This window comes from Myodes glareolus, chromosome 26 (assembly GCF_982192425.1).
Source record: "Myodes glareolus chromosome 26, mMyoGla1.1, whole genome shotgun sequence".
Classification (NCBI taxonomy): Eukaryota; Metazoa; Chordata; class Mammalia; order Rodentia; family Cricetidae; genus Myodes; species Myodes glareolus.
Genome location: NC_142051.1, coordinates 15,056,458 through 15,083,171, shown reverse-complemented (window position 1 = coordinate 15,083,171; position 26,714 = coordinate 15,056,458). Strand labels below are relative to the sequence as shown.

At 44.3% G+C, this 26,714-nt stretch overlaps 1 protein-coding gene across 1 annotated transcript in view; it reads right to left on the bottom strand.

The window, feature by feature from the left end:
- Positions 1-26,714, bottom strand: part of Myrfl (myelin regulatory factor like) — a 120,343-nt gene that overhangs the window by 22,507 nt on the left and 71,122 nt on the right. The window contains exons 11-15 of the mRNA XM_087901975.1: positions 25,082-25,282; positions 19,528-19,636; positions 18,704-18,813; positions 3,839-4,005; positions 3,132-3,195 (exon numbers count right to left, since the gene is read on the bottom strand). Coding sequence (XP_087758101.1) covers positions 3,132-3,195; positions 3,839-4,005; positions 18,704-18,813; positions 19,528-19,636; positions 25,082-25,282 — 651 coding nt within the window. The remainder of the gene's footprint in view (positions 1-3,131; positions 3,196-3,838; positions 4,006-18,703; positions 18,814-19,527; positions 19,637-25,081; positions 25,283-26,714) is intronic.

Sequence of the window (26,714 nt, the reverse complement as noted above, 5' to 3'; positions counted from 1 at the left end):
ACCTCTATGTCATTCATCCTCCTCCTCCTCACCAGTAACACAGGAAAACAACAAAAAAAGAAACGCCCAAGTGCTTCTCTGAGTTATTAGGGGACCCGATTAACAATGTAACAGTTCTCCAATTTGGATATACCTAAGGATTACTACGGAGACCGTCAAAAATCTAGATGCCTCACTCAATACGAGTGTGTGAGGTAACCCAGACCCAGAAAGACAAATACCATGTATGCTCACTCATAAGTGGCTTTTAGACATAAAGCAAAGAAAAATCAGCCTATTATTCACAACCCCAGAGAACCTAGACAACAAATAGAAACATACGTGGACCTAATCTACACGGGAAATAGAAAAAGACAAAATCTTCTTAGTAAATTGGGAGCATGAGGATCACAGGAGAGAGTAGAAGCAGAGCGGGGGAGAAGACAGAGGAATGGAGAAAAATATATAGCTCAATAAAAACCATTAAAAAGAATCTAAACGCCCTGGCAAATTCTGTCTCCGCAGGTTTTATTTGGAGTGAGATGTATACAACCGTTCTCAGCCCTCCCCCGCTTCTCATCCACTTATTCGGAATTCTACCTTGAACTGTTAAGTCTTTCTGGCTTACCTACCACTGTATATAGCAGCTATCTACCTATTGGCGGTAGAGAAACAGAGAAAGGTAAGGAATGTCCTATGTATTGCATTAGCACTAGATGAAGGTGACCTCAACTTCCTCCATAGTATGTCTTGGCCAGCACTGAGAGCTGTGTGGTCCCAGCTTTGCTTCTTACCTAAGGTCCATTACCTGCTGGTGGCAGCATTTTGATCAACACTCCTCACTCAGCCCAGGAGCACCACTTTCTCCCCATGTGTACATATATCAGTGACCCAGTGACCCAAGGAGGCCTCTAGGCCTAGAGAGTTGGTAGTGACGGGCAACCTCACAGAACATTGCCAAGAAAGCACAGAAGTGAGAGAAGAAAGCATCTTTATTCATCCTTAGTCAAGCTCCCTGGACCGTTTTTTGCCACACACCGAGAGAACCATAAAGATAGTGGGTGTTATGGTTTTCGTCTCTTTAAGAGGCAAGCCACGCCCACTCTCGGCGGCTCCTCCCTCCCCCCATCTTAGCTCTATATCTCGCAAGTCCCTTCTCCTGCTCCCTTCTCTGTTTCTCTCCTTTCTCTTCCCACTTCCTTCTCTCTCTCTCTGTCCTCTTCTCCTTCTCTCCCCACTCTTTCTCTCCTCTAAGTAATACATATCCAATTCTGATCCATACGATGTGTCTTCCACCCTGCCAGCTGCTCGGGACCCGCCACAAACAAAAATCATAAAAGTGGGTTTGAAACATTAACAGTCATGAGTGTGTACCCAGCACTGACTGTGTTCCAGGCACTCTTCTCTGTGCTCTACGTGCACTAATGTAGATAGCATCCTCACAATTACCTTCCCCAACCCTTTAAGGAGGAAGCCTTGACCATCCACATTTTAGAGACAGAAGAAGGTATCCTTGGAAGATCAAGTGCCTCACCAGAGACACACAGCTAAAAAGTCATGAAACCAGAATTTGAGTTAAACTTTTCTGGCTTTGCGATCTGTGGGTGTATGTAAAAAAAAAAAAAAAAAAATCTGTGTTATGTATGTCAAAAAATGAGAAAACATGAAAACATGCAACTTAGGTGTTATGCAAAGAGTCTTTAGGGCTTACCAAAGAATACACATGTATGTGCATGTGTGCGAATGTGTCTGTGTGTGCGTGTGTGTGTGCATGCGTATGTGTCCATGCGTGTGTGTGTGTGTGTGTGTGTGTGTGTGAGATGTAGCATTTTTTCCTCTGCAAGTTAAACATTTTATTTTGCAGAGAAAATTCCTTAAGACAGGAAACAAACAACTCAAAATATCTTCAGGAAGTTCTCCAAACTAACCAGATTTATTAGGGCCCTCCCTCCCCAAGAGTAGACAAGCCGCAAAGGCTGCTGAGAGACCCTCTTGGACAAGATGAAAAAAAAAAAAGAGGAAGAAGAAGGAAAAAAAGAAAACAGGGGAAACTGTGGTCAGGATGTAAAATAAATAAAAAAGTTTAATTAAAAATAAATAAATAAATAAAAACAAATAAACAAAAGTACTCAGACAAGCCAACCTCCCCCCCCCACCTCCGGAAGAATCAGAGACCACTGGGACCATACAGATGAAAAAGGACCTCCTGAGCTGCCTGGAAAAGGCTCAGCATAACAGAGCCTCCTAGAAAGGACACTCTCCAACCTGTTGAGCTGCCAGCAAGTTGTGCAGGGTGCTCCAGGCCCCCAGCTTTGTGAGCTGTCACCCCTGCTGGGGTGAACTGCGGTGATGCAGCCGTCTTTGAGTCACTTCTGCTCCTCTGAGTAATTTCTCACCCCTAGCCCTGAAAGTATCCCCGATAAAGCTCATGGTTTGCCAAACTGGGCTTTTGTGGTATCCGTGCCATGTCTGTAGCTGATTTCTTATCTGGAGCGAGTAGATGTGTGTTTGTTGGTGCATATCTCCCCAGGAAGTGTGACTCACAGCAATACATACATACATGTGTGCGTATACATAAGTACATACATACAGAAGTACAAAGAAGTTTATGTGTTGATGTTCAGAAGTTGTTTCATGTGAAGGCTGTTGGGGTTCACTAGAATGGGGTTCATGTGAATAACTGGTGGGTTGTTTCTGAAGTGGTCTAGTTCTTGTTCTAGAGTCCTTGACTTTTGTTGTTAAAAAAAAAATAGACACAAGCCATTAACACTCGTAGAAGGATGCAGACTAGGAAAGCAGATGGAGGATGGCTGATCAATTTCTCTAAAATCGTGTGTGTGTGTGTGTGTGTGTGTGTGTGTGTGTGTGTGTTACTGTGGATTGAAAACAGAGCCACTCCTGTGTACGACAAGTGAAGTACATTCACAGGTTCTTACAAAGTTGCCCAGGCTAGCCTTGAACTCATTTTATACCCCAGGCTATAAAATGCAGGCTTTACACTTTCCATCCTCCTGCCTCAGCTTCCCACACACACTCCCACTCCACCCCCAAGTAGCTGTGATACAGATTTACTCCAGGAGGCTCAGCTAAGGCTTTAATTTGTATAGAAAAAACCAACCATCTCTGTTCATTTTAAATTTCACACTATTTACCTTGTTGGGCTTTTTGGAAGTGGCCCTTCTAGGTGAAGGCGTACTAACAGCTCTGCTAAATTTGCTTTAAAAAGAAAGAGAGAGAGAAAGAGAAAATTGATTACTATTCAAATGCCTCTCTAGGAGGTTTATGACAAAGGCCTGGGCTCTCACAAACCCAGCAGGGGAGCTTCTCTTTTGTAATACAGTGATAATTTGAAAAAGGAAAAGCCAAAGCAATTGGAGTTCCTTTGTGTGGGGGGGGGAACCATTAATAAGAGTTAATGGATGCATTAACATTATTTTTCTCTCTTTTTTTAAAAAAGAACTAGAACCCAGGAAATGTGCATTTAATTCCTTAAGTAAGAAAAACAAACAATAAAATAACTACCCCCCTGAGGATCGAACATGATTTTTTTCTAAATTTAGAAACGACCAGCTCTCCTCCCTAAAAGGGGAAAACAATCTTCGGCTAATATTTAGCACTTCTTCTAATGATTGAGGCTCTCAAACAGATGCCTCACGCTTCATTCGAAGAGCACCCACAGGAAGAGGGGTGACAGAATTATCAGGAGGTAAGCACACACTGAACTCGGCTAAGGGAGGATTGGAGACCTCAGCGCCAGAAACTGTGCCTGTTGCTCCATGCACAGTGCCTGGCAGAGTGGTCTCACACGGGAGGAGCCCACTCTTCCTTCCCCAGAGTTCTGTGGAGATGCTGAATGTACCTGACTGAACTGGCTTCGCTGACAGAGGACTTCCAACTGCTACTGAGGCGCTTTAACCTGGCCAGTTTCTTGTTCCAGATTTCCAACTCCTCTATTCTTTCTTCCAGATTGTTGGTCAGTTTGCAGAGCTGCTTCACCGCCCCTACATTCTCCATGAAGATCTGGTCCTGGAAAGGAACCCAAGGCAAGGGTTTGAGGTCCGCGGGGAACTATCCACACACCACCCCAAGACAGAAGACGCCACTTGTAAATGGTTATATACCCGCAACTTCAAGTCACCTCAGAAGAATTCTGAAGTGACTCGAACCTCAGAACAGGCTCGCTAAACTGCCAGCTGTGATGTAGCACTGCTTCTGATCAATTTGCAATAAGATGAAAATATGTCCTTGCAACCGGACAGATGGAATGGGACTGAAGGACAGGCAGGCTTGAAGTCCAGAAGACATTGTCTATGACCACTGTGCTATGTGTAAAACCCATCAAAAGAAAGTTAGAGCAGGCTTCCAAGGGCTGAACCCCCTTACAAAGGGATTCCAGCTGTCCCTGGTAAAATGTGCACCAAGATGTTCAGGTGACAACGGAGGCTTTGCCAGGTGTTGGAGCATGGACCCACATGCATCTGTAATTCCAGCATCCTGAGGTTGAGGCAGGGGGATCATGAGTTCCAGCTAGTCCGGGCTGTAGAAGGAGTTCCAAGCCAGCCTCAGCTACACATAGAGACGTTGTCTCCAAAGAGAATTTAAAAATAGAATAAAGACAATGTCACTCTAAAAGCCCGGACCTCTGCCAGAGCTCTGCCACCAGATAAAATGTAAGAAGTTCTTTAAAGTTGTTTATAAATGAGATAATTCTTAAGATGAAATTTCTACTCCTGAGTGACTTTTCATTCAAATTTTAATCTGACTTTCAAACAGAATTTTAAAAATACCGTCAATTCCTTTTGTTCAATGAAAGTCACTAAACCATCCGAAAGGACAAAGAAAGGTGACAGAACTTGCCAAAGCCAGGATGCCCAGGTCAGTCCTCCCCCACCCTCAGGATCTATTATGTTCTACCATGAACACGTGTGTCTACCTTGTCATAATAAAAAGCATTGGTGTATGGTACAGTGAAGAACACCAAGGCCAATGACTCAAGGTCATGGCTGGGAGGTCAAGCTTGGAGAGCTGTGTTTGGGGTTGCAAACCCTGAAAGCCAATCATGGGAAAAGGAACTAAAGTATGGTATAGAACTTGCAGGCCTGGAGATGAATTAATTAAACCTGTTATTTTGAAGAGTGAATACATGCCAATATAGTGGGGACACCGGATATATGCTACTACAGTGGGGGATCAAAGCTGAACATTCCAGACTTAAGGTGTAGTCTGTGCAGTTTTCTTTCTTTGGTTTTTCGAGGCAGGGTTTCTCTGTGTACCTCTGGCTGTCCTGTCTGTAGGTCAGGATGGCCTTGAACTCACAAAGATCTGCCTGTCTCTGCCTCCGTGAGTGCTGGAATTAATGGCATGTTCCACCACTGCCCAGTCAGTTTGAACAATTTTCAAGACATGTTTGTCTCGAGAAACATTAAATGATCTTCTTAAATTCCAGCCAGTCAAGGAGGACTCCTGAAGCCCCCTGACCTTGTCACTTGGTCGTTTGTCCAGTTGGGTGTTGCATGCTGTTTCACTATTTAAATGGAGAGCCTGTGGTGGGCAAGCATTGTGCTGATTCTTCGTTAAATCACAAATGGCAGCAGCAAATTGAGAGGTGGCAAGTTAGCAGGTTGGAAAAGCTTTGGGAAGCTAAGGACCAACAGCTTCAACTCTGAGGCCTATGCTTGTTTTAAGAGTGTGTGTGTGTGTGTGTGTGTGTGTGTGTGTGTGTGTGTGTGTTGTAAAATCTTTTCCCCCCTCTAAAATCTTTTCAGATAACCTTTAAAAACCTGCCTAAAACGCCTAGTGATGAAACAGGCAATGGAGCAGAAGTCAGCGCAAGCCCAGGAAATGTGCATCTGTGGTTGTTTTCTGAGCCGGTAATGCCTGTTTCTGGAAATCTGTTCCCTAGACAGGGAAAATGCAAGATGGAGGGGGAAAAGAGACTGACGTCATCTCAAATACCCATCAGCTGGGGGTTTGATGATGAGATTATGACAATGTTAGAATCAAAACTGCAGGACAGTGTAGACGGATGATCCATTTTCTGTAAAAATGTGGGAGAAATACAGAATATGCCCATCTCATATCGAAAAGTCAAAAGTTGTAATTTAAAAATTTTATACCTAATAGGAAAGAAGAAGCAAGGTACAAAAAATGGATTAAAACCAGGCTCTCAGAATAAACCTTCATACCTATGTTCTATATAATATATATTACATATGTCACATAAATTTGCCTTTAGGATAATGTGGGTCTTCTACTTTATGTTCTCATTCACAGGTAAAAATCAATCCTTCAATTGTTAAATACATATATCAGGTAGGAGAGTAGATAGGTAAGGTCCAAGAGACTAGAAAGAGGTCATGAAGCTGGGAGAAAGGATGGTCCCAGGGAGTAGGGTAGGGAAGACAACAGTGACAGTAAATAGGAGAGGCTGGGGTGAAAAGGTGCGGTAGGAAAAGGGGCAGAGACATAAGGGGGTGTCAGGGCTGGGAAAAACCAACCAAATGTAGGAAAGGGGGCAGGGACATAGGGGGTGTCAGGGCTGGGAAAAACCAACCAAATGTAGGAAAAGGGGCAGGAACATAGGGGGTGTCAGGGCTGGGAAAAACCAACCAAATGTAGGAAAGGGGGCAGGGACATAGGGGGTGTCAGGGCTGGGAAAAACCAACCAAATACAACACATGTGAAAACCCCATTTGGGAACCTATTGCTTTGTAAAGTTATAAAATGAAGATAAAAATACAATAAAATGCAGAGAAAGAAAAGATATTGTGGGTATTTTTTTTAAAAAAAACTGGTGGACCATGATTATACCAAAAAAGCACCTTGTAGAGAAAAACAAAGGAATCACACAATGTGGTCCTGAGTTTCCAGTTTAACCTTACACAAATCATTTATTTCCAAATTTGTCTTCAGAACAGTAATTGACTAGCTCTTCTTATAAAGATATGTTCTACACACCAAAATAAAAATAGTTAGCAATGAAATCTTAAACATTTAATAATCAATCCTACTGTTCGTAATAACAGTGAGGGATTATATGTGCACATACACCACAGATGATTTATAACTGACTATAACTGATACATGATTTTAATAGAGACCTGGGAATTTTAAGCATATAAGATACAAGATATAAATACAAAACCGAACATATGCATAAAATCCTAGCAACTCTAAGTTTAAATTATAAGGATCACCATGGATTCCTGATGCATTCTGTTGCCTTAGAGGAAAACCACTTCCTAGCCTTACCCATGAGAAAGTATAACAGCAAGATGTGTCTGACCCACTAACAGTGAGCACCTTCATTGTGGTCTCCAGACACCACTCACCAGAAGGAACCAGGACTTTTGGGAGGAGGAGCAGCCTCGGGTTTGGGGCAGGCAGGGATGAAGAGAGAGCTCAGACAGCTGTCTGGGGAAGCTAAGGATGGCCACCCACGAGGGTAACCAGAAACCACCTGAAGAAACCAGAGAGCATCAAAGGACAAATCTCTGGACTAGATCAAAGAATCAAATGTGTTTTAAAAGCACCTACAATTGTAAATTGTACCCAATTTAAAAACGTTTTCTTAGTTGCCTTCAGACAATATTAGAGGTTTAACTTTTTTTTTTTTTCCAGAAAACTCAAAAGAAAAGAAGGAATGAAGCTTTGGCTTCCTCAGCTGCATGTCACCTACATATCTGGTAAGGAAAAGGGTTCTCATTTTAGCAGAATGCCAAAGATTAAATAAAGAATAATAGAGTCTCACCCCAATAAAATGGTAGATCCAATAGAAAATGATTCTCAATGGCTGCCTAAACCAGACGGACATATGTTTGTTGTTTTTTTTTTTTTTGTCAAACATTCTTTATGTAAAACCATCAACAACAATCACTTGTGAAATTTCAGCACCAACTATGGTAAAATGTACCATAACTGCTAAATTTTTGCATGTGATAATGGTATATTAGTTTAATTTTTAAGAGGTGGTCCTTTGATGTGGGAGTACCCTCTGTGTGCTGTGATTATCACTGATGAGTAAAGAAACTGCCTTGGCCTGTTGATAGGGCAGAAAGACCTAGGAGGAGAAACTAAACAGAATGCTGGGAGGAAAAAGGCAGAGTCAGGGAGCCGTCATGGATTTGCAGCAAGAGGTAGGCATGCTGAAACTTTGCTGGTAGGCCACGACCTCGTGGTGATATACAGATTAATAGAAATGGGTTAAATTAAGATGTAAGAGTTAGCCAATAAGAAGTCAGCGCTAACAGGCCAAACAATGATTTAATTAATACAGTTTCTGTGTGGTTATTTCAGGGCTAAGCTAGCCTGGCAGCTGGGACAAACAAGTGAGCCCTCCTTCTACAGTCCTTGCCTTTCAGAAAAATGGCGTCAGATGACGCCACAGGTAATCTTTGCTGTGTAAGCACAAAGATGTAGTTAGACACCCAGAACCCAAGGGGAAAAGTACCCAGGTAGGCATAGAGATAGACGCTTGTAACTCCAGCTCTGGGAGACAGAGGCAGGCAATCCTAAGGGCTCACTGCCAGACTTTCTAGGCTGATGAGCCAATGAAAGACCTTGTCTCAAAATGAGTGAACCAATGAATGACTCTATCTCAAAAACAAGGTTGGCTGTCCTTCTGAGGCCACAATTGTCCTCCAGGGCTTCAGCATGCCTATGCTGTACCACACACACACACACACACACACACACACACACACACACACACACACAGTGGGGGTGGGGGAGACTATGTTAAAGTATCTATAACAAATTAATATAACTTTGGAACTTGGCTTAAGCAATTTAGTTGCAGGTAAGAGTCTGCAGAATATGGGTTTGAATTTGAGATGCCCTGCAAACTCACGGGCTTGAACATGCAGCTGCCTGAGAGTCCCTCCATAGACTCACACGTCCCGTGATTGCCTGCGATATTCTGCAGGCTCATGTACTAGAACATGTGGTTGACTGAGCGTCCCACCATAGACTCAGGAACTTGAACTCTTGGCTGACTGATCAGTAGCACTGTTTGGAGACTTTTGTCACCTTTAGGATGGGCACAGAGCTTTCGGAATGGGTCTGTGGGATGGGCCTTGAAGGAATATCCCAGGCTACCGGAAACCTGAGACCTTGTTTCCTGACTCACAAAGACCCAGGAACTGCTGCCTTGTGCCCTTGCCGTCATGAGTGTCCCCACCATCAGTGACGGAACCTGAGTCCCAATAGATCTTTCTTCCCTCAAGAAGCTTTGTCAGACATTTTTGTCACAGCCATGAGAAAAGTAATTAGTATCCTATGGAACCCGAGTGAGGTGGGTGTGGCTTTTTATTGCTGTTGTGGTCGAAATGAAAATGGCCCAAATAGGCTCATAGGGAGTGGCTCTACTGGGAGGTGTGGAGTGGGTGTGGGCTTGTTGGAGGAAGTGTGTCACTGGGGATGGGATTCGAGTTTTTAAATGCTCAAGGCAGGTCCAGCATCTCTCTCTTTCTGAAGATCTAGACGTAAAACTCATGGCTCTTCTCCAGCACCACGGCTGGCTGCATGCTGCCATGTTTCCTGCCATGACCATAATGGACTAAACCTCTGAATCTGTAAGCCAGCCCCAATGAAATGTTTTCCTCATGGTGTCTATTCACAGCAATGAAACCGTAACTAAAACAATGACCATGCAATTAGCATTACAATTATTGTGTACATTAAAACTTCTTCTTTGGAACTGTAGAGATGGTCTAGAGGCTAGGAGCACATATTGCTCTTGTAGGAGACGTGAGTTTAGTCCCAGCATCCACATGGCCACTCAAAAGTGCCTGTAACTTTAGTTCCGGGGGAGGGGGTCTGAAGCCTCTGACTTCGGCCTCCTTAGGCATCTGCACTCACATACACATACATATATATCATTTTAAAAAAAAAGATTTAATTAGAATTTTTTTCTTCAAAAATAAATGAAAGATCTGACAAAACCCTTTCTAATGATGGTCCAGGCTTTTCCTTTAGTTCAATAAAACAAAGGCAGAAGGGGCTAGAGAGATGGATCAGCAGTTAAGGTCACTGACTGCTCTTCCAGAGGACCTGGGTTCAATTCCCAGCACCCACATGGCAGCTCACAACTGTCTGTAACTCCAGTTTCAGGGGACCCAATACCCATGGCAAAACACCAATGCACATTTAATAAAAAAAAAAACCCAAAAACTGAAAATAAAACAAAGGCAGAAATAATAAAGATAAGAATACCATTCCATGATTCTAAATCAAAATGGGTGTCACGTGATTGCCCACTAAGCTTAGATTATAGAGGACATTACACAACATCATCCCTAATACTTACAGGGGATCACGTGGTCAGTGGATGCCCACTCAGCAGTTCAGACCACATTGCCAGTCCTCCTCTCTGACCTTTCTCCTCTCAACCCACACACAGGCTCTGGTGCCCACTCCCTCTCTCTACCCTCCAGCTCTGGTGCCCCCCCTACAACAGGCCCCAACTACACCCTTTCCTTCCTGTGCTTATTCCTTTTTTAAAAAAATGTCTTCTCAACACACTGTGATTTAGCCCTCACCAAAGCAGACGGTGGAGAATCATAACGTCCCTCCCTAAACTACCATCAACTTTCTGTGATGCCTTCCCCCAGGGGATTCTTAATACAGACTTAGGAGACATAAGCAATGGCTCCACGTGTCTAGTTACTTGTCGATATTGATAAAAGACCAGCTCTAATTTCTTCAGCTCAGATTTTCCAGCACCATATGTCTTGTAGCAGGCCCAATAGGCAAGGAGATAATTCACATGCTTTCCTATTTAGAAAGCAATAAAGATGGAGAGGAAATTTATTAGTCCTTTCTGAATATAATCATGGCCTATCCTGACTTTATAGAAATTTCTAGAAAATGTTATAGCAATCAACTCTTGATAAAAGACTTGAAATTCTGACTTTTGTCCTTCATCATCAGAGTGAAGCCTGTGAGGATGAAAAATAGTTGTGTGTGTGTAAGTGTGTGTGTGTGTGTGTGTTAATGTCCTTTATCCTGCTGGTAGCAGGTACTGAGAGCATTTGACCAGGAATGTACATCTGGATGCTGAAGGAACTCTTTTCTCACAGACATAAAGAGTCTACATGTAGAGGTCTGAGTTTGTCAGTCCTGAGCAGAGCAAACCCTACACGGAGGCGTTTCTTATTGATAATCACCTTAGGTTATAAACTAGTGACTCTAACTCACTTACTTAACTCTCTCCAGCTATGAGTGGTGTCCAGTACCTAAGCTGAAACACAGCTTCATAGCTGTGAGAGAAAAAACTGACATAGACATTGCTGCTAATGTCGGAAGACAATAATCTTGGTGTTGCATAAGGGAACACATGAACAACGTGGAGTCGCTCAGCAAGGCAATTTCATTTGCAAAAACGATTGTACATGCCAGAACACAAACTGGGCTATGGTGTGGGAGGTCCTTCTGTCCATGTGTGACTTTTATTGGTTAATGAATAAAGAACTGCTTTGAGTCTACAGCAAGGGCAGAACAGAACTAGACAGGGAAAGCTAGGCTGTATGCTGGGAGAAAGAAGGGCAGAGTCAGAGAGAAGCCATGGAGCTGCTGGAGATAGATGCTGGGAACTTTAGCCGGTAAGCCACAGCCACGTGGTGATACACAGATTACTAGAAATGGGTTAAACTAAGATGTAAGAGTTAGCTAATAAGAAGTTAGAGCTAATGGGCCAAGCAGTGATTTAATTAATACAATTTCTGTGTGATTATTTTGGGTCTAGGCTAGCCGGGAGGCTGGGAACCAACAAGTGGCATCCCTTCTCCAACAGGATTAGCAAGCATGATCAACACCCCCTTTGTCTTTTATTCCAGATGTAGGTGGCCACTATGTCTCATCCCATAGTGGGGAGCTCTATTTCACAATCTAATGTGATTAGGTAATCAACAATGCCAAGTAGGGGAGATTCAGGGAGTAGGAAGCTTTCGTCTGGTCAACTACCTTTGATGGAAAAACAGTAACAATAGTTTCTCACCTGGGCCAGTGGGATGGATCTGTAAGTAAAGTTTCTGATGGCTCAATCCGATAACCTGATTTTATTCTCTGGGACTCACATGGAAGAAGAATGGAACCAACTCTTATAAGTTGTCCTCTGATACCCATGCATGTGCCATGGGATGTATGCACGCACCGTTACTACCTCCCTTATGTCCCACAGACTTTCTTATCCACTATTTGAATGGAATCAATCCTTTCCATCAAACACTTAAGATATGCTGGGCATTCTCCTCAATGATAGGAGGAATGAACCAAACACTGCATAGCTCCTGCCTCCAGAGAGCATACTGTTTAATGGAGAAACTGTCCAGCAACAACTGTCTGGTGAGTAGTTAGTTTGCCTGCTAAGTTAGGGTTTCATTCAGTCTGGGCTGTCTTGGAACTCATGATCCTCCTGCTTCTGCCTTCCAAGTGTTGACATTATAGTCATGGTCACGTACACACCAGGTAGTATTTCATACCATGAAGGCTGTCCGCATCCAGTACCACTCCGAGCACAGGTCTCTGCTCATCTGTCCCCTCCGACTTCCTTACTGGTCCTCTTGACTTGAGGCTTTGGTGCTGTCCTTGCCATGGCTTTTCTTTCTCTGTCGCATCCTCTCAGCCTCTGTGCGTGTCCTTTCTCTAGAGCAGTGATTCCCAACCTTCTTAATGCTTTGACCCTTTACTACAGTTCCTCATGGTGTGGTGACTCCCCAGCCATAAAATTACTTTGTTGCTCCTTCATAACTGTAATTTTGCTACTGTTATGAATCATGATGTAAAGATCTGTGTGTTCTGATGGTATTTGGGGGGCACGACCCATAGATTGAGAACCACTTGCAGCTCCATAATCTCATCTGAATGCTGCTTCCCGCTATTTGCATTGGTCATCCTGTCTCTCATTTCTACATAAATTAATAAATACATAGGGTCATATAAACTGCAATGTGAAGGCGCATGAAGCCCCCTGCTGGGGACCTTCACCCCAGCCCCACGTTTCTAGAACTCCTGATGTTTCACAGAAGATAGAGTCTAAAAAAGCATGGGAAGATTTCTGATTTTTAAATATAGGCAACAGATTTGCAAGTTTTTTAAACTATGAGGGAAAAACTATCTTCAGGCCAGGCTTCATCTGTGACTTTCGTCCCCAATCTCTCCCTTCCTGGCATCTTCACGCCTTGCTACCGCCTCCTCTTTGTCCCCAGCTGCTCTCTGGAGTTCCACAACCCACATAGCCTTCTGGCCATGTTCCTCTTGAGTGTTCGATTGACATCTCAAGGCCAAATCTGAACTCATCTTTCCCAGAAAAATCACTTCTTTAGGCTTTCTCAGGTAAAGAAAGTCAGTCCTTCTTTTCCCTTCACTGGGATTCAGAAATCAGGAATTAAACGGAAGTCCTTCTTGGGATGCTTACAGCACAGTGGTCACCAGACTTGTCAGCGTGGGGCTTCAGAAGTGTGCTCTCATACCTCCAGAAGAGAATGACAGAACAACAGGACAGACACTCAAGAGTGTCTTCAGAGGCCTAAGGCCGTATAGAGACAGATATCACAGAACTCGTTAATTCATGCTTCCAATATTTGTTGGATTCCTACAGTGCTTTAATCCCTGGGGTAAAAGGCACAATAAAGTACAGGAGAAATAATTTTGAAAAATATGGATTTGGGCTCTCATATAACTCTTTCGGGAGATGGCAAAGAAGAAGTATATTTGCAGGCAATTTCAGCCAGGCACAAATGCCCTCCAAGCCACAATGAACCAGCGTGTACAGTTGATCACAGTAGAGAAGCTGGGGGTGGGGGGTGGGGTCTGTACTAAGTTACTGTATTCCGGGAATGACCCCAAACCTCACAAACAGGCCTGATTGGATGCAGAGACCATTTCAGACGAACCATCAGGGAAGGCCTGGGCAGTGAAGTCCAGATGAGGAGCCTGACTGTGGGGAGAGTCTTTAGGGCCGCGAACACGCACAGCTCTGGGGCAGAAACACACTGGGTAGCAGGGAAGATGGAAGGAAAAAGTCTAGCAAAAAAGAGGGGACTCACAAACAGGAGGTATCTGCATGGCTGATTGAGGGAGACAGGACACAGCCTGGAGGAGGGGAGGTGTCTTAGTTAGGGTTCCTAGTGCCATAATAAAACACCAGACTGTAAGCTACTTGGGAAAGAAAGGGGTTATTTCATCTTTAGCATCATCCAACAGAAACCAGGGCGCAACTCAGGACTAGATTCTGGTGGCAGGAGCTGATGCAGAGGCCATGGAGGGGTGCTGCTTACTGGCTTGCTCCTCATGGCTTGCTCAGTCTGCATTTTTATACACCCCCAAGACTACCTTGATGGCATTCCAGGGACAAATATGTCCAAACAGCCGGGTAACTTTTGACAAGGCAGAGGGGGCCAGTCAGAGACAAGAGGACAGTTTTCAACAAGCAATTGAAAAATTGGGTCTCCACATGGAGAAGAATGGAGCTGGGCCCTGCTACTCCATCTATGAAGTCATTTCAAATGCATCAAAAACCTAAATATTCTCCTCTGAGACAGGTTTTCTCTGTAGCTTTGGAGCCTGTCCTGGGACTCGCTCTGTAGACCAGGCTGGCCTCAAACTCACAGAGTTCCACCTGCCTCTGCCTCTACTTCCTGCGTGCTGGAATTAAAGGTGTGCACCACCACCACCACCCAGTGAAGGGCAGAGTCTTCACACTGGGTTTGGCGATAATGTCTCAGATATGATGCCAAATGCTTTGGAAACAAAAGAGAAAATGGATAAACTGGACATCAAACTTAAAAACTTCTGCACATAAAAAGACATTCTCAAGGGAATGAAAAGATAATCCATAACTGGGTGTAGTGGTACACACCTGTAGTCATGGAACTCAGGAAGCCGAAGCAGGAAGATTGCCATGAGTTTAAGGCCAGCCTGAGTTAATTATAACAACTCAGACTCACAAAAAAGGAAGGAAGGAGGGAAGGAAGGAAAGAAGAGAGGGAGGGAGGGAGGAAGGGGAAAGAAACAAGACAACACATAGTACATAGAACAGAAGAAAGTTTATCTGATAAGGTACAAACACCCAGAGTACGGAAAACTCCAACAAAACCAAAAAAAAGCAAAGAAACAAACAAATTGACACAGACCTCTCTCAGATGCCCCAACGGTCAACAGTGCCATTAGGAGACCCTCGGTGCCTCTCATCGCTCAGAACATGCACATCGCAGACACATAATGAGATCGCTGCTATCCAGAAAGTAGCAAGTGTCAATGAAGAAACTAGAACACTTTGTCATTGCAACGAGAAGAGAGCATTTTCAAAACAGTAAGATTGCTCTTTAAAACCTGAAATAGAACTGCCATATGTGCTGGCTAGTTTTATATCAACTTGATTGATGCAAACTGAAGCCATTTGAGAGGAGGGAAACTCAACTGAGAAAATGCTTCCATAAGATCTAATGTAATCAAGTCTGTAGAGCAGTTTTTTAATTAGTGATTGATGGGGAGGACCTAGTCTATTGTGTGTGGTGCCATCCCTGGGCTGGTGGTCCTGGGTTCTATAAAAAAGCGGACTGAGCAAACCATGTCGAGCAAGCCAGTAAGTGGCACCCCTCCATGGCCTCTGCATCAGCTCCTGCCTCCAGGTTCCTTTCCTGTTTGAGTTCCTGTCCTGACTTCCTTCAATGATGCTCACAGATATGGAAGTGTAAGCCAGATAAACCTGTTCCTCCCCAACTTGCTCTCTGGTAATGGTGTTTCATCATAGCAATGGAAACTCTAACTAAGACACCATATGACCCCAAAAATTCCAGTTCTGGGTATACAACCCCTAAAAGTGAAAACCAGGACTCAAAAGATATTTGCACACCCATCATTCACAGTGATTAAGATAGAAAGGCAACCGGTGTCTCCATGTGATTGAATCAGTGAGCCAAATGTGATTTATAGGCACACAGAACATTGTTTGGTCTTAAGAGAAGAAATTATCTATACTACAACATGGGCAGACTTCTATTTACCAAGACCAACAGGCTGTCCCAAAAGGCAACCCTGCACAGCTCCATCCGTCTGAAGGACTTGGAGTAGTCAGATCCAGATCAAGGAAAATATGGGCTGCCAGTCACTAGAAGGAAGAAATGCAGAACTATTGCTAACGGATACAGAATTGCCGTGTTACTAAATAAAGAGTTCTGGAGATGGGCGGTGATAGTGACTCAGCAACATAGTGGATATGTTTGATACTACGTGGCTATTCCTTTAAAAGTAACTAAGATGTTAAATGTTATGTTGTATTCATCCACACAATAAAAAGAAATGGGAAAGAAGTCCAGCGATTTCTCATTCTGTGACTCTCCAACACAGTCTGGACAAGGGCATCTAAAACACAGTTTCCGGGTAAGATGAGGAAGATGTGCTCCTGGTGGCAGAGGAAGGAATTGTTCTGGTATGTGGCTCTCACAGCCCAGGGCAGAGCAGGCCCCTGAGAGGCTGCTTCTCAGCTGTTTGTTGAACAGTGTTTTGCAGGCAGAAGATGGTGGAGAAGTTGAGAACAAGAAAGGCAGAGTTTGGTTGGCTGTGCCGAGACTGGCAGTGACCAGCAAGGCTGGCAAGATTGGTATCACCTGGAGGGTGTTTAGTCCCAATCTTGAGGTGAGGTGTTCTGATACCGTCCCATTCTTGCCAGATGAGAATGTGCATTTTAGTGAGATACACCCACCCCCTGTGGGGTATGTGCACTTTGAAATTTGAGAAGCATTCCCCTATGAACTGACGAATTAGAAATTAGTCTCCACTCAAACATCCACACCCACTGCTAAAAAAAAAAGTCCCTATGGCAATCAGTCTTTCCTCTCCAGACCTCATACATTCATCTGTCGCACTGTGAGCCATCAGCAGGATAATTTGTGAGCTTTGCAAAAGAGGAGGATGTCGCAAGATTGACGGACATGGTGTCACAAAACTACTCAAATTACACAGGCTAGGGGTCCTCATCTAGAGGCGCGAGGGCATCCTTCAACAGAGAACAATTTGAATATCAAAGGATTTAGGCAAAACAAAAGAGACTCATGAATACCACTGTAAAAATGACCCACTTTATGATCCCATTGTGGAGCTTAAACAGTTTCATCAAAAAAAGTGCAAAAATTGCAACACTTTGTCCAATTATTAATTATTCCAAGAAGAAGAACATTGGAAATTACTATTTTCCTTGTACCATAGAACATAAGTATTTTGTTACAAGCTATAGTCTTGTTTTTATTTTACTTTTTAATTCGTTGATTATTTTGTGTGTATGAGTATTTTGCCTTCATGTGTGTCTGTGCACCATGTGAGTGCAGGCCTGGTGTCATAGGCGGTTGTGAACCGCCATGTGGATGCTGGGAATTGAGCCTGGGTCCTTTGGGAGACTGGCAGGTGTCGTTAACCACTGAACCATTGCTCTGCCTGTAGTTCTGTTTTGTTTTGTTTAAAATTTATTTATTTACTATGTTTACAGTGTTCTGTCTGCACACCAGGAGAGGGCACCAGAACTCAGTATAGATGATTGTGAGCCATGATATGGTTGCTGGGAATCGAACTCAGGACCTCTGGAAGAGAAGTCAGTGCTCTTAACCCCTGAGCCAACGCTCCAGTCCTGTAGTTCTATTTTTAAAGAGAAGTTACCACAACTGAGCTTTTTGTTAAGGTTCCCCATGCTGTCAGGACCTTACTTTGAAAACAGTCATACAAAGAGGACTCTGGAGTTTTCCTTCAGTAATCCCAGCGGAAAAGGAATTCTAATCATCGCATAGGCCTTTTCCCTTATATGGCCTATCATCATCATCACCACAACCACCACCATCATCATCACCATCATCATTATCACCATCACCATCATCATCACCATCACCATCATCACCATCATCATCATCACCATCATCACCACCACCGTCATCATCATCACCATCATCACCACCACCGTCATCATCATCACCATCATCACCACCACCGTCATCATCATCACCATCATCATCATCACCACCATCACCATCACCATCATCACCACCACCGTCATCATCATCACCATCATCACCACCACCGTCATCATCATCACCATCATCACCACCACCATCATCATCATCACCATCATCACCATCACCACCATTATCATCATCACCATCATCACCACCACCATCATCATCACCACCATCACCATCATCATCATCACCACCACCATCATCATCCTTACCACCAACATCATCACCACCATCATCATCACTATCATCACCATCACCATCATTACCATCATCATCATCACCACCACCATCATCATCCTTACCACCATCATCATCATCACCACCGCCATCATCATCATCATCACCACCGCCATCATCATCCCTATTGTCATCATGATTGTTGTTGCTATTACATGTTGGAAAGGTATATATTTAGGTACGAGGTATAAAGTGGTGCTCTGTTTTTTTTTTTTAATTACAATGTATAATGACTAAATGAAGTCCATCACCTGAGTCATCAACCACCTCAGCCATCTGACACCTCACGGGATGCAAACCTCCTTGGGACTTTATGATACCGAGTGTGACCAGAGTGTGATAATTGGCACCCACTCTCTCTACAGCTCCCTGAATGATTCTTTCTGAGCCTCATGTCCAGGTGAACTGTGTCTGTCCACTGCGCTGCCGCCAGAACAGTTCCGCGGTGAGTGACAGCCACAGCTACCTGTTGAACAATTGATTACCTTATCCACCATGAGGAAGTTCTCCAGCGTCTCCCCACTTCCGCAGGTGACATCCCCAACTTCTCTTACGGCTCTGGGCAGGATCTCTTGTACCTCTTGGGCAATCATTCCTATACAGAGAACACTCCAACAGGGTTAATGGGGGTGAGGGGATGATCACAGGATTTCCTACATCAGAATGGACAACTGACATCGTGGGGACTCTTTGGAAATAGAGTTTACCTCGGCTTTTGTGTTCATCTACGATTAAGAAGAGAACCATTATAGAATTAAAAGTAGGCGCCCCCTCACTCCTTCCCTTCCTCCCTCCCCTTCTCCCCCTTTTTAAAGACTTTATCTAATGCTGGGAAGGGTGAATAAACACTTTTAAATCCCTATACATTGAAAGGAAGCAAGTCATTTATTCGGTTCTTTAATGTTCCTATAGGAGACTTTGGTCCCTCGGTGTTCCTGCTTATTTTTAGGGTGTCAGGTTGAGGACCAAGCAGTACTGTGCAGCTGTTCCTTGTCTAACTTTACCCACCTGCCATCTTTTCACTCCATCCCTAGACTGCCCAGGACTCCCCTCTATCCACTTGGTGCTGCTCGGCACCCCTGAACCCTTGCCTCACAAGCAATATATTCAAAATGCTCTACCAGGACTTGGGGGGCAGCATGGAGGCGTTAAGGAAAGGTGACCCACATATTCTCTGACTTTCCCTGTTCCGATGACTGTGGGCCAAAGAATGTGCTGTCAAATGCCACAGCATGCAAGTTCACGATAAAGAGGCAACGAGGAGCTTCCTCGCTGAGAACAGACAGTTGAAGAGACTCCGCATCTGTACCTGTTTGGTGGGCAGTGTTTATCCCCATGGCAGATGCAAATTCGGGTTTGTAGTCGTATTCAACAATCCTCATCTGGGCTATTCTTCTCAGCTGCTCATTTGTGTCAACCTGATTTAATTAAAGAAGAGCAAATTTCACCTGCTTAGGTATTTGTTATTCAAATCGGCGTCCCATGTGATCCCAAGAGCCTAGGGAGATCGACAGTGTGAATGTCCTTTCCTGCCAACCTCACTAGATTAGGAAAGACTTCTTACCTTCTCCTTGGTGAAGCCAAAGCTCTAAGATCCACAGATCCCCTAAAATATGTACCCAGAGGTTTGAGTCTAAATTATGAGACCAAAGTGCCCCCTACTCCACTCTTGCCTTCCCTTCTCAGGAAAGTTCAAGGATTCTCACTTTGGAGAAGCTGTTCAGGATACCAAGGTGTCCTGTTCTGTTGGGTCCAAAGGCTTGTTGCCCAGCTTCTACTTACAAACTGAAACTGCGATGCTAGTTCAAGGACAACCTTGAGGTAAGGAGGGATTTCATACTCTTGGATTGCTTTGACCATTTTGCTGGAGGAAGTTTTTTTTTTTCTTTTTGAGTGGGGTTGGCCCTCTTCTCCCTCCCCAAGCCTCTCAGGGTTTAGTTCAGCATCCTTCTTCCCGACTGTGTCTAGTGGTGTCCCCCATTATCAACACAAGTCCTCAAGAAAAATTGTATTCGTCTCCAGAAAATTGATAGCAAGATAATGAGTTTAATCTTCTCTAAAAACTAAATGTTCGATCCAAAGGATTCCCCTTTAATTTGAAGGATTTTTTTAAAAATAAATTCACAAAACAGCTATATCTAACTTTAATAGCATTCATCTGATAAAAAAAAATAAATACATCAGTGACTTTTCTGTCTGTTCCCTGATTTTTCTTTTAGAATATTCCTGAACTGTGAAATCAATGCTATTTTGGCAATTAGGAATCTATCACCTGGGGACATTTGGCTAAGACGGCAGACTAGAAGCCATCTCTAAGTGAGTGGATGATCGGAATGAGGGAAGTAGAAGGGTCAGCCCTGCTCTGCTGCTCAGGCAAGCTTCTGACCTCAGGGCCCGCTGATTGACAACATATGCGCCATTCTAGTGGACTTCCTCCAAGGTGTGACTTGCCACCCACCCCTGCGACCAACAGCTGCCGCCTGGAATAAGACGCGCTGGCCTGGGCCCTCTCTGAGTCAGCCTTAAAAAGCCTCTTCTAGCAAACACCTGCAGAAGGTGTATCATCAGGGAGTTTCTACCACAGAGATTTGCAGTGACCACCACACTGCCTGCCTCCCCGGCAGCCACACCCCATCTGTGGCCCCACCCGTGCATAACTCCCAACAGCAGTGACTGCCGTTATTCCGACCTTCATCAGGGCGGCTGTCCCTAGTACAGCCAGGATCCTCAGGCCCCTGCCTAGGAATCGGCATCTTTTCATCTCCACGGCTCAGCTTCTCAGGGGTGAGACTCCTGAGATCTCGGAGAGATTTGTAAACCTGACAAGGGCAAGCACAGGATACTAATACAAACCATGAGAGGAGTCATCCAGAAAAAGCAACTTCCTCTCTCCTGCCTTGACGAGTTGCAAAGCAGCAGTTCTGGGGAAACCAGCACAGCTCTGCCAGAACAAACCAGGAAGAGAAAGGGGAGCACCAAATCCATTCCACAGAGCCTTCATTATCCAGCTACCAAACTCAAATAAAGACTGAAAGATAATTGAAGTACAAAAGACCAGTTTCCCTGCTGAGAACAGATGAAAAATTTCTCAACCACATGCTCGCAAACTGAATTCAAGAACATGGTAATATTCGTTTTATGACCAAATGGATTCCACCTTAGAGATGCAAGGCTGGTTCGACATAAGCAAATCAATAAATCTAACGCACAAAGTTAACAGACATGAGGTCAGAAATCACAGACTCTCTCACTAGAGACTGAAAAGACATTTGACACAATTCAATATGCCTTCGTGGGAAAAGTCTTAGACAAATTGGTAACAAATAGAATGTACCTCAAAATAATAGAGGTCATATACAACACCCACAGCCAGCAGTATATACTGAGACATTTCCTGTCAAATCTGGAATGAGATAAAGGTTCCCGCTGGATTTCAGTTCAAAGTCACAGCAGTAAGAGAAGAGAACCCTGTACATGTGTTAGAATAGGAATAATTAAAATCGTCCTTATTCACAGACCATATGATTCTATACTAACAAGACCCTACAGACTCTTCCAGAGAACTCTTTCAGTTTTTGCAGAATGCAAAAATCAATATAGGAAAATCGTGCTTTTGTCTATGCAAATAGTGAACTTGTTGAGAAAGAAAGAAGAAAAAGATGATCCCATTTTCAATACCTAAAATAATAATAATAAGGGACTAGAAACAACCATAACCAAGGCAATGAAGAACCTCTACAAGAGAAGTTTTATACCTCTGGAGAATGTGGTTGAAGAAGATAGCAGAAAATGGAAAGACCCTATGGCTATAGCTTGATTGAATTAATATTGTGAAAATCACCATTCTACCAAAAGCAATTTTCAGATTCAATACCAATAAAAATTTCTACAATATTCCTCATAGAAATAGGAAAAAAATCCTAAAATTCACATGGAGCCACAACAGACCCCAGATAACCAAAGCAATCAGATTCCTAAACATTTTAATCCCAGCACAGCAGGGATTAAATTATGAGGTCTCTACACTCATGAATGTATTGACAAGAGAGCTATCAAGAGTGGAATGTGGTTGTACAAACCCTACATTTCAAAGGCAGAGGCAGGTCCTTCTATGTGAGTTCAAGTCCAGCCTAGTGTACTTAGAAAGTTCCAGGCCAGCCAGAGCTACGTAATGGGATTCTGTCTAAGACAAAACAACAGAAACATAAGGGACTAGCTCAGTAAGTCAGACCTCTTTCCTTTACGCCCTTTTGTCTTTCTACCATGTGAAAACAGTGCTCAACACACCTCCTTGGCAGGCCTTCAATCGCGGCCTTTGGCAGACATTAAATCTGTCAGTACCTTCATCTTGCAATTCTTTCAAATAGCCTCCAGAATTACTAGTAATAAATTTCATTTTGTATAAATTGCCCACTGGCATTTCACTATAGTAGTGCAAATGGTCTGTGAGCCTTCTAGAAACCCTGGAAGAATTAAAAGTTTGGGAAAACAGACTCGGGGAGAGGAAAAGAGGATGTCCACAGATCCCCGCCACCGCTGACGACTTTATCGCCTTCCTTCTCGTATCTGGGATGAGTAGCAAATGGGACAGCTCGAAGTTTTAGGAACATATCCATCTCACAAATACATAAAACACACATGCTAATAGGAGATGATTTTAATATATCTGAATACTAAGCATTTGTGTAAGCAAACCTATCATTTCCTTAGGTTTTTACATGTTTAAAAAAAATGCTCCACTGTTTGGATACTCACCTTCTTGGACCTGGAGGGAGGGGGGAGGAACTTGAACTTCCCACAGGGCAGGAAACCCTGACTGCCCTTAGGGACATAGAGGGAGGAGGAGAGGGAGTGGGGGGAGTGGGAGGGTGTTGGGAGGAGGGGCGGAACTGGAAACTTTTATAATTCAATAAAATTACTTTCTAAAAGTAAAAAAAAATGCTCTACACAGAAAATCTTAGAAAAAACTCCTGATGTGGGTAAGAGGCTCTCACTCGGTCATTCTCTAGGCATGGATTGTAAACTAGAAACCTGACACAGCCCTGGGTTAAATTCCTGTCAGGGTACAGCTCCAGGCTTCTAAGCATAGCCAACAATTCTCTTTATTCCCTCAGCTTGCTGGGAACAGAAACAGGAGGGTGAGTTCCACATCTAGAGCCTAGGGCGGGGCTACTTATACCAAGAGTGCTTCCTAGAAGGATTGAGAAGCTCCAAGGGATGTCTGTTATTCAAGACAATCTATTTTCTTTAATGGAGAGCAAAATTTGATGGCTTTTGGCAAATGAAATTCTGTGGAGGCCTGGTAATTGCTACCCGGGCTGTGGAAGACATTCTTAATTTGTGACGCTCCACCGAGACTTCCAATTGAGATGTCATAAGCCATTGGTGTGGCCAGACGCAAGGACATGTCCGAATTAGCATGAACTGAAATGCAGATGGTGTATGTCTCTCCAAAGCTGGAAATAAAGAACTATCAGTTTGGAAATGTCTGTGAGACCCTTCTAGTCCTAAATGCCTATCCAAGGGGGAGATCACAGCAACCCTATTGTGAACGGGAGCTGGGAGAGCGGAGCGAAAGGCAGCAATAAGAGCCCTTCTTGGGAATCCTCTCCAGAGCTAGCTCAGAAAGCCCAGTGCATATTTGCACTGGGAAAGGGAAGCAGTCTGGACGGAAGGCCAATGATCAACAGATTCGATCATCTGAGGAGGGGGAATGAGGTGCAGAGCAAATTACAGCAGTCTCGTGAGAAGAGACTTGAGGCGGTGGAGACATGGCGGGCGTGGTGAAGGGAAGACTGGATGCCGGAGAAGCCGGAATCAGGAATGGCCATCATCCTGATCACGCTGCCCCACGGAACTCCTACAACTTTCCAGAATTTTGGACTCTTATTCCAAGTACTCAGAAAAGAACTCCCGAAGGTGAGGTAGGCCCACTTGCATGTCACAGTTGCAGGCCATGACGTCAGCCAGCTGCAGCACCTTTATTTAATTACATCTTCAGGCCAGACTTTAATAGCCGTTAGGCAACTGCCTGTACTAAATGGAACAAGGCACCCGATGTCTGGTCCAAAGTTTATTGTCCCAGTAAGGCCCCCACTGGGGAGCTTTTCAAGTGCTCCTCAAAGTTCTTGCCTGGGAAGACAGTGGCTAGCAGAGCCAGAACAAGGGACCCTGGGAGGAAGGGGCTAGAGAAGTCTATCATCCATTCAGTAACCAGATGGAGGGGGCCAATGGGAGACAGGAAATGTCAAATGTGAAAGAAAGGCACTATCCATTTCCCTCTTTCTCCTCTCTCTCTCTCTCTCTCTCTCTCTCTCTCTCTCTCTCTTTCTCTCTCTCTCTCTCTGCTCCCCCTTTTCCCTTTCCCCTCCATAATCCCCTGAATAAATATTTCAATCTCACTCTACATGTTGGGTCTATCCATGTCTCTGTCTACTGCCCGCCTACCATGTGTCTGCCTGCAGCCAGGACCAGCCACCACTGCCCGCTGCCACATGGCCCGCCGGGGATCTTGCAGGGACCCACAGTCGTTTCTGCCTTGGGACTGGCTGCTCCCAGAGTCTGCTGCCTGCCTACTGCCGCCAGGGACCTGCCAGCATTTTTAAATCATAAAATTTAAACAACTGTAAGACATGCTGCCTCTGCCCACTGACTGTTTGGTAAACCCGTCCCCCAGGTATAAAGACAACTTCACAATTGCAGTAGAGACGCCCCGCTATTCCAGCCATCATTATCTTCAAACAACTTGCTATTTCACACCAAGAGGTGACATATAAACCTGCCCTGACCCGGAGTGTCAGGCTGAAGTCCCACGCACCTGACTGAGGTGTCAGATAAGAGCTCTGTGCATACCCCAGGCTCACCTCCTGGATATTCTCCTTCACCCGGCTGTCGGAGGGATGCATGACGGTCCCCATCACTTTCATGTTGCCACAGACAACCAGGGCTTCGTCAGGTGCATCTGTGTTTATTCCTACTCGACTGTGACAGATGACCGAGTCTGGAACTTGTCCTCGCTGCCATAATGCATCGCTGTCACTTTCGAACTGCCCAGGGTTAGAGGCCTGGAGAAACACAGCGGCACACTGCCGTTCAGGTTACGAGGGCAGAAACGGTTGATCACGAGTCCTCGGGGCAAAGAAAAACAGACTGGTGTCCGAGTTCTTCCCGTGAGACTCCCACACTGGTAGAACACGCTGATGTAGATAAATGAACACCGAGAGCGAGCCCAGGAGAGCCACAGAGGAACCCAACGGGAGGAGCTCTGCAAGCCAAGGCTGAGGACAGCCAATCTCTGTAACGTTTCTCAGAGACTGAACTGTGTGTTCAGCTACAGCACATGGGCAACTTTAAAAGGCAGAGGTGGCAGCGGGGGTGGGGGAAGAGCAGGGACGAAAAGCTGGGACTCTCTTTTCAGACATAATAATAATTTAAATTCAGATCAAAAAGTGTACCTTATCCAATGCTCAAGAAAACAAAAATACCTTGTATTTAACTAACCTTTTATAACTTCACAATACTCATATTGGTGATTTCACAAATGGCAACAACGTGAATATATAAGACACACTCACCTACTCCCTACACACGGGGGTCCTATGGCAGCTACGGTTTTGTTGCTAATCTATGCAGCAATTATACGACATAAACACCGTTATGGTCATCTAATTGGCACGCTGAGAGCATAATAAATTGCCCAAGACCACGTGGATAATCCATGCTATGTTTCCTGTGGTTACTAGATAAGGACTCAAACTTTGCTATTCTACAACATGACCTTGAAGTAGCCCTGGCAATCTTTAAAACAATCCAAGTGAAACTCTTGGGCCAGCCGAAGTTCTGAAGACTTGCCTTCTAGTAAAACTTTGGCTAAAAAATTTCTATGGGGTTACCCTCTTCCCTCCCGGCTTCTCTGTAGCTGCTGTTGCCAAATGCCTTACGCAGGGGTCTCCAAATCCCTCACATACCTCAGGACAAAATCTACTTTCTTTTTCTAAATGATGATGTTTTTCCTTCTAAATGTGATTTTTGCATTGGTAGCCAGGTGTAGAGAACCCAGATTAACTAGGACCCTGACGCCTCAGCAGGTTGCAGGAGTACAGTGACTTCACTTTTGTCCACCTGGTGGGTCTCGCGTATCTGGGCACCATTTACCCCTGAAGACAGCTCAAGGAGACTCTATAGCAGTTGGCTCAGGAGAGACCTGGGAATTGGGGTGGGTGGCAGGGGCGGTGTTCGCTAGACATTTTTTTTTAATCTTGCTTGAATGTTCTGCCACCTGCATGTGTTACACATTAAAAATAAATAAATAAAAGAAGTCACCAAGTTTAGCTTTTACTTTGATTTCAGTTGAAGAACTTTTGGGCAACTCCACCCCTGTCTTTTATTTCTACCAGCTTAAAACTTGGACTTCTCAGAAGACCTGGCCTCGGAGGCGTCACAGACAAGAGCGGTGGGAAAATTCAAACCGGCAGCTTGGAAGCGTTATTTTGTAGA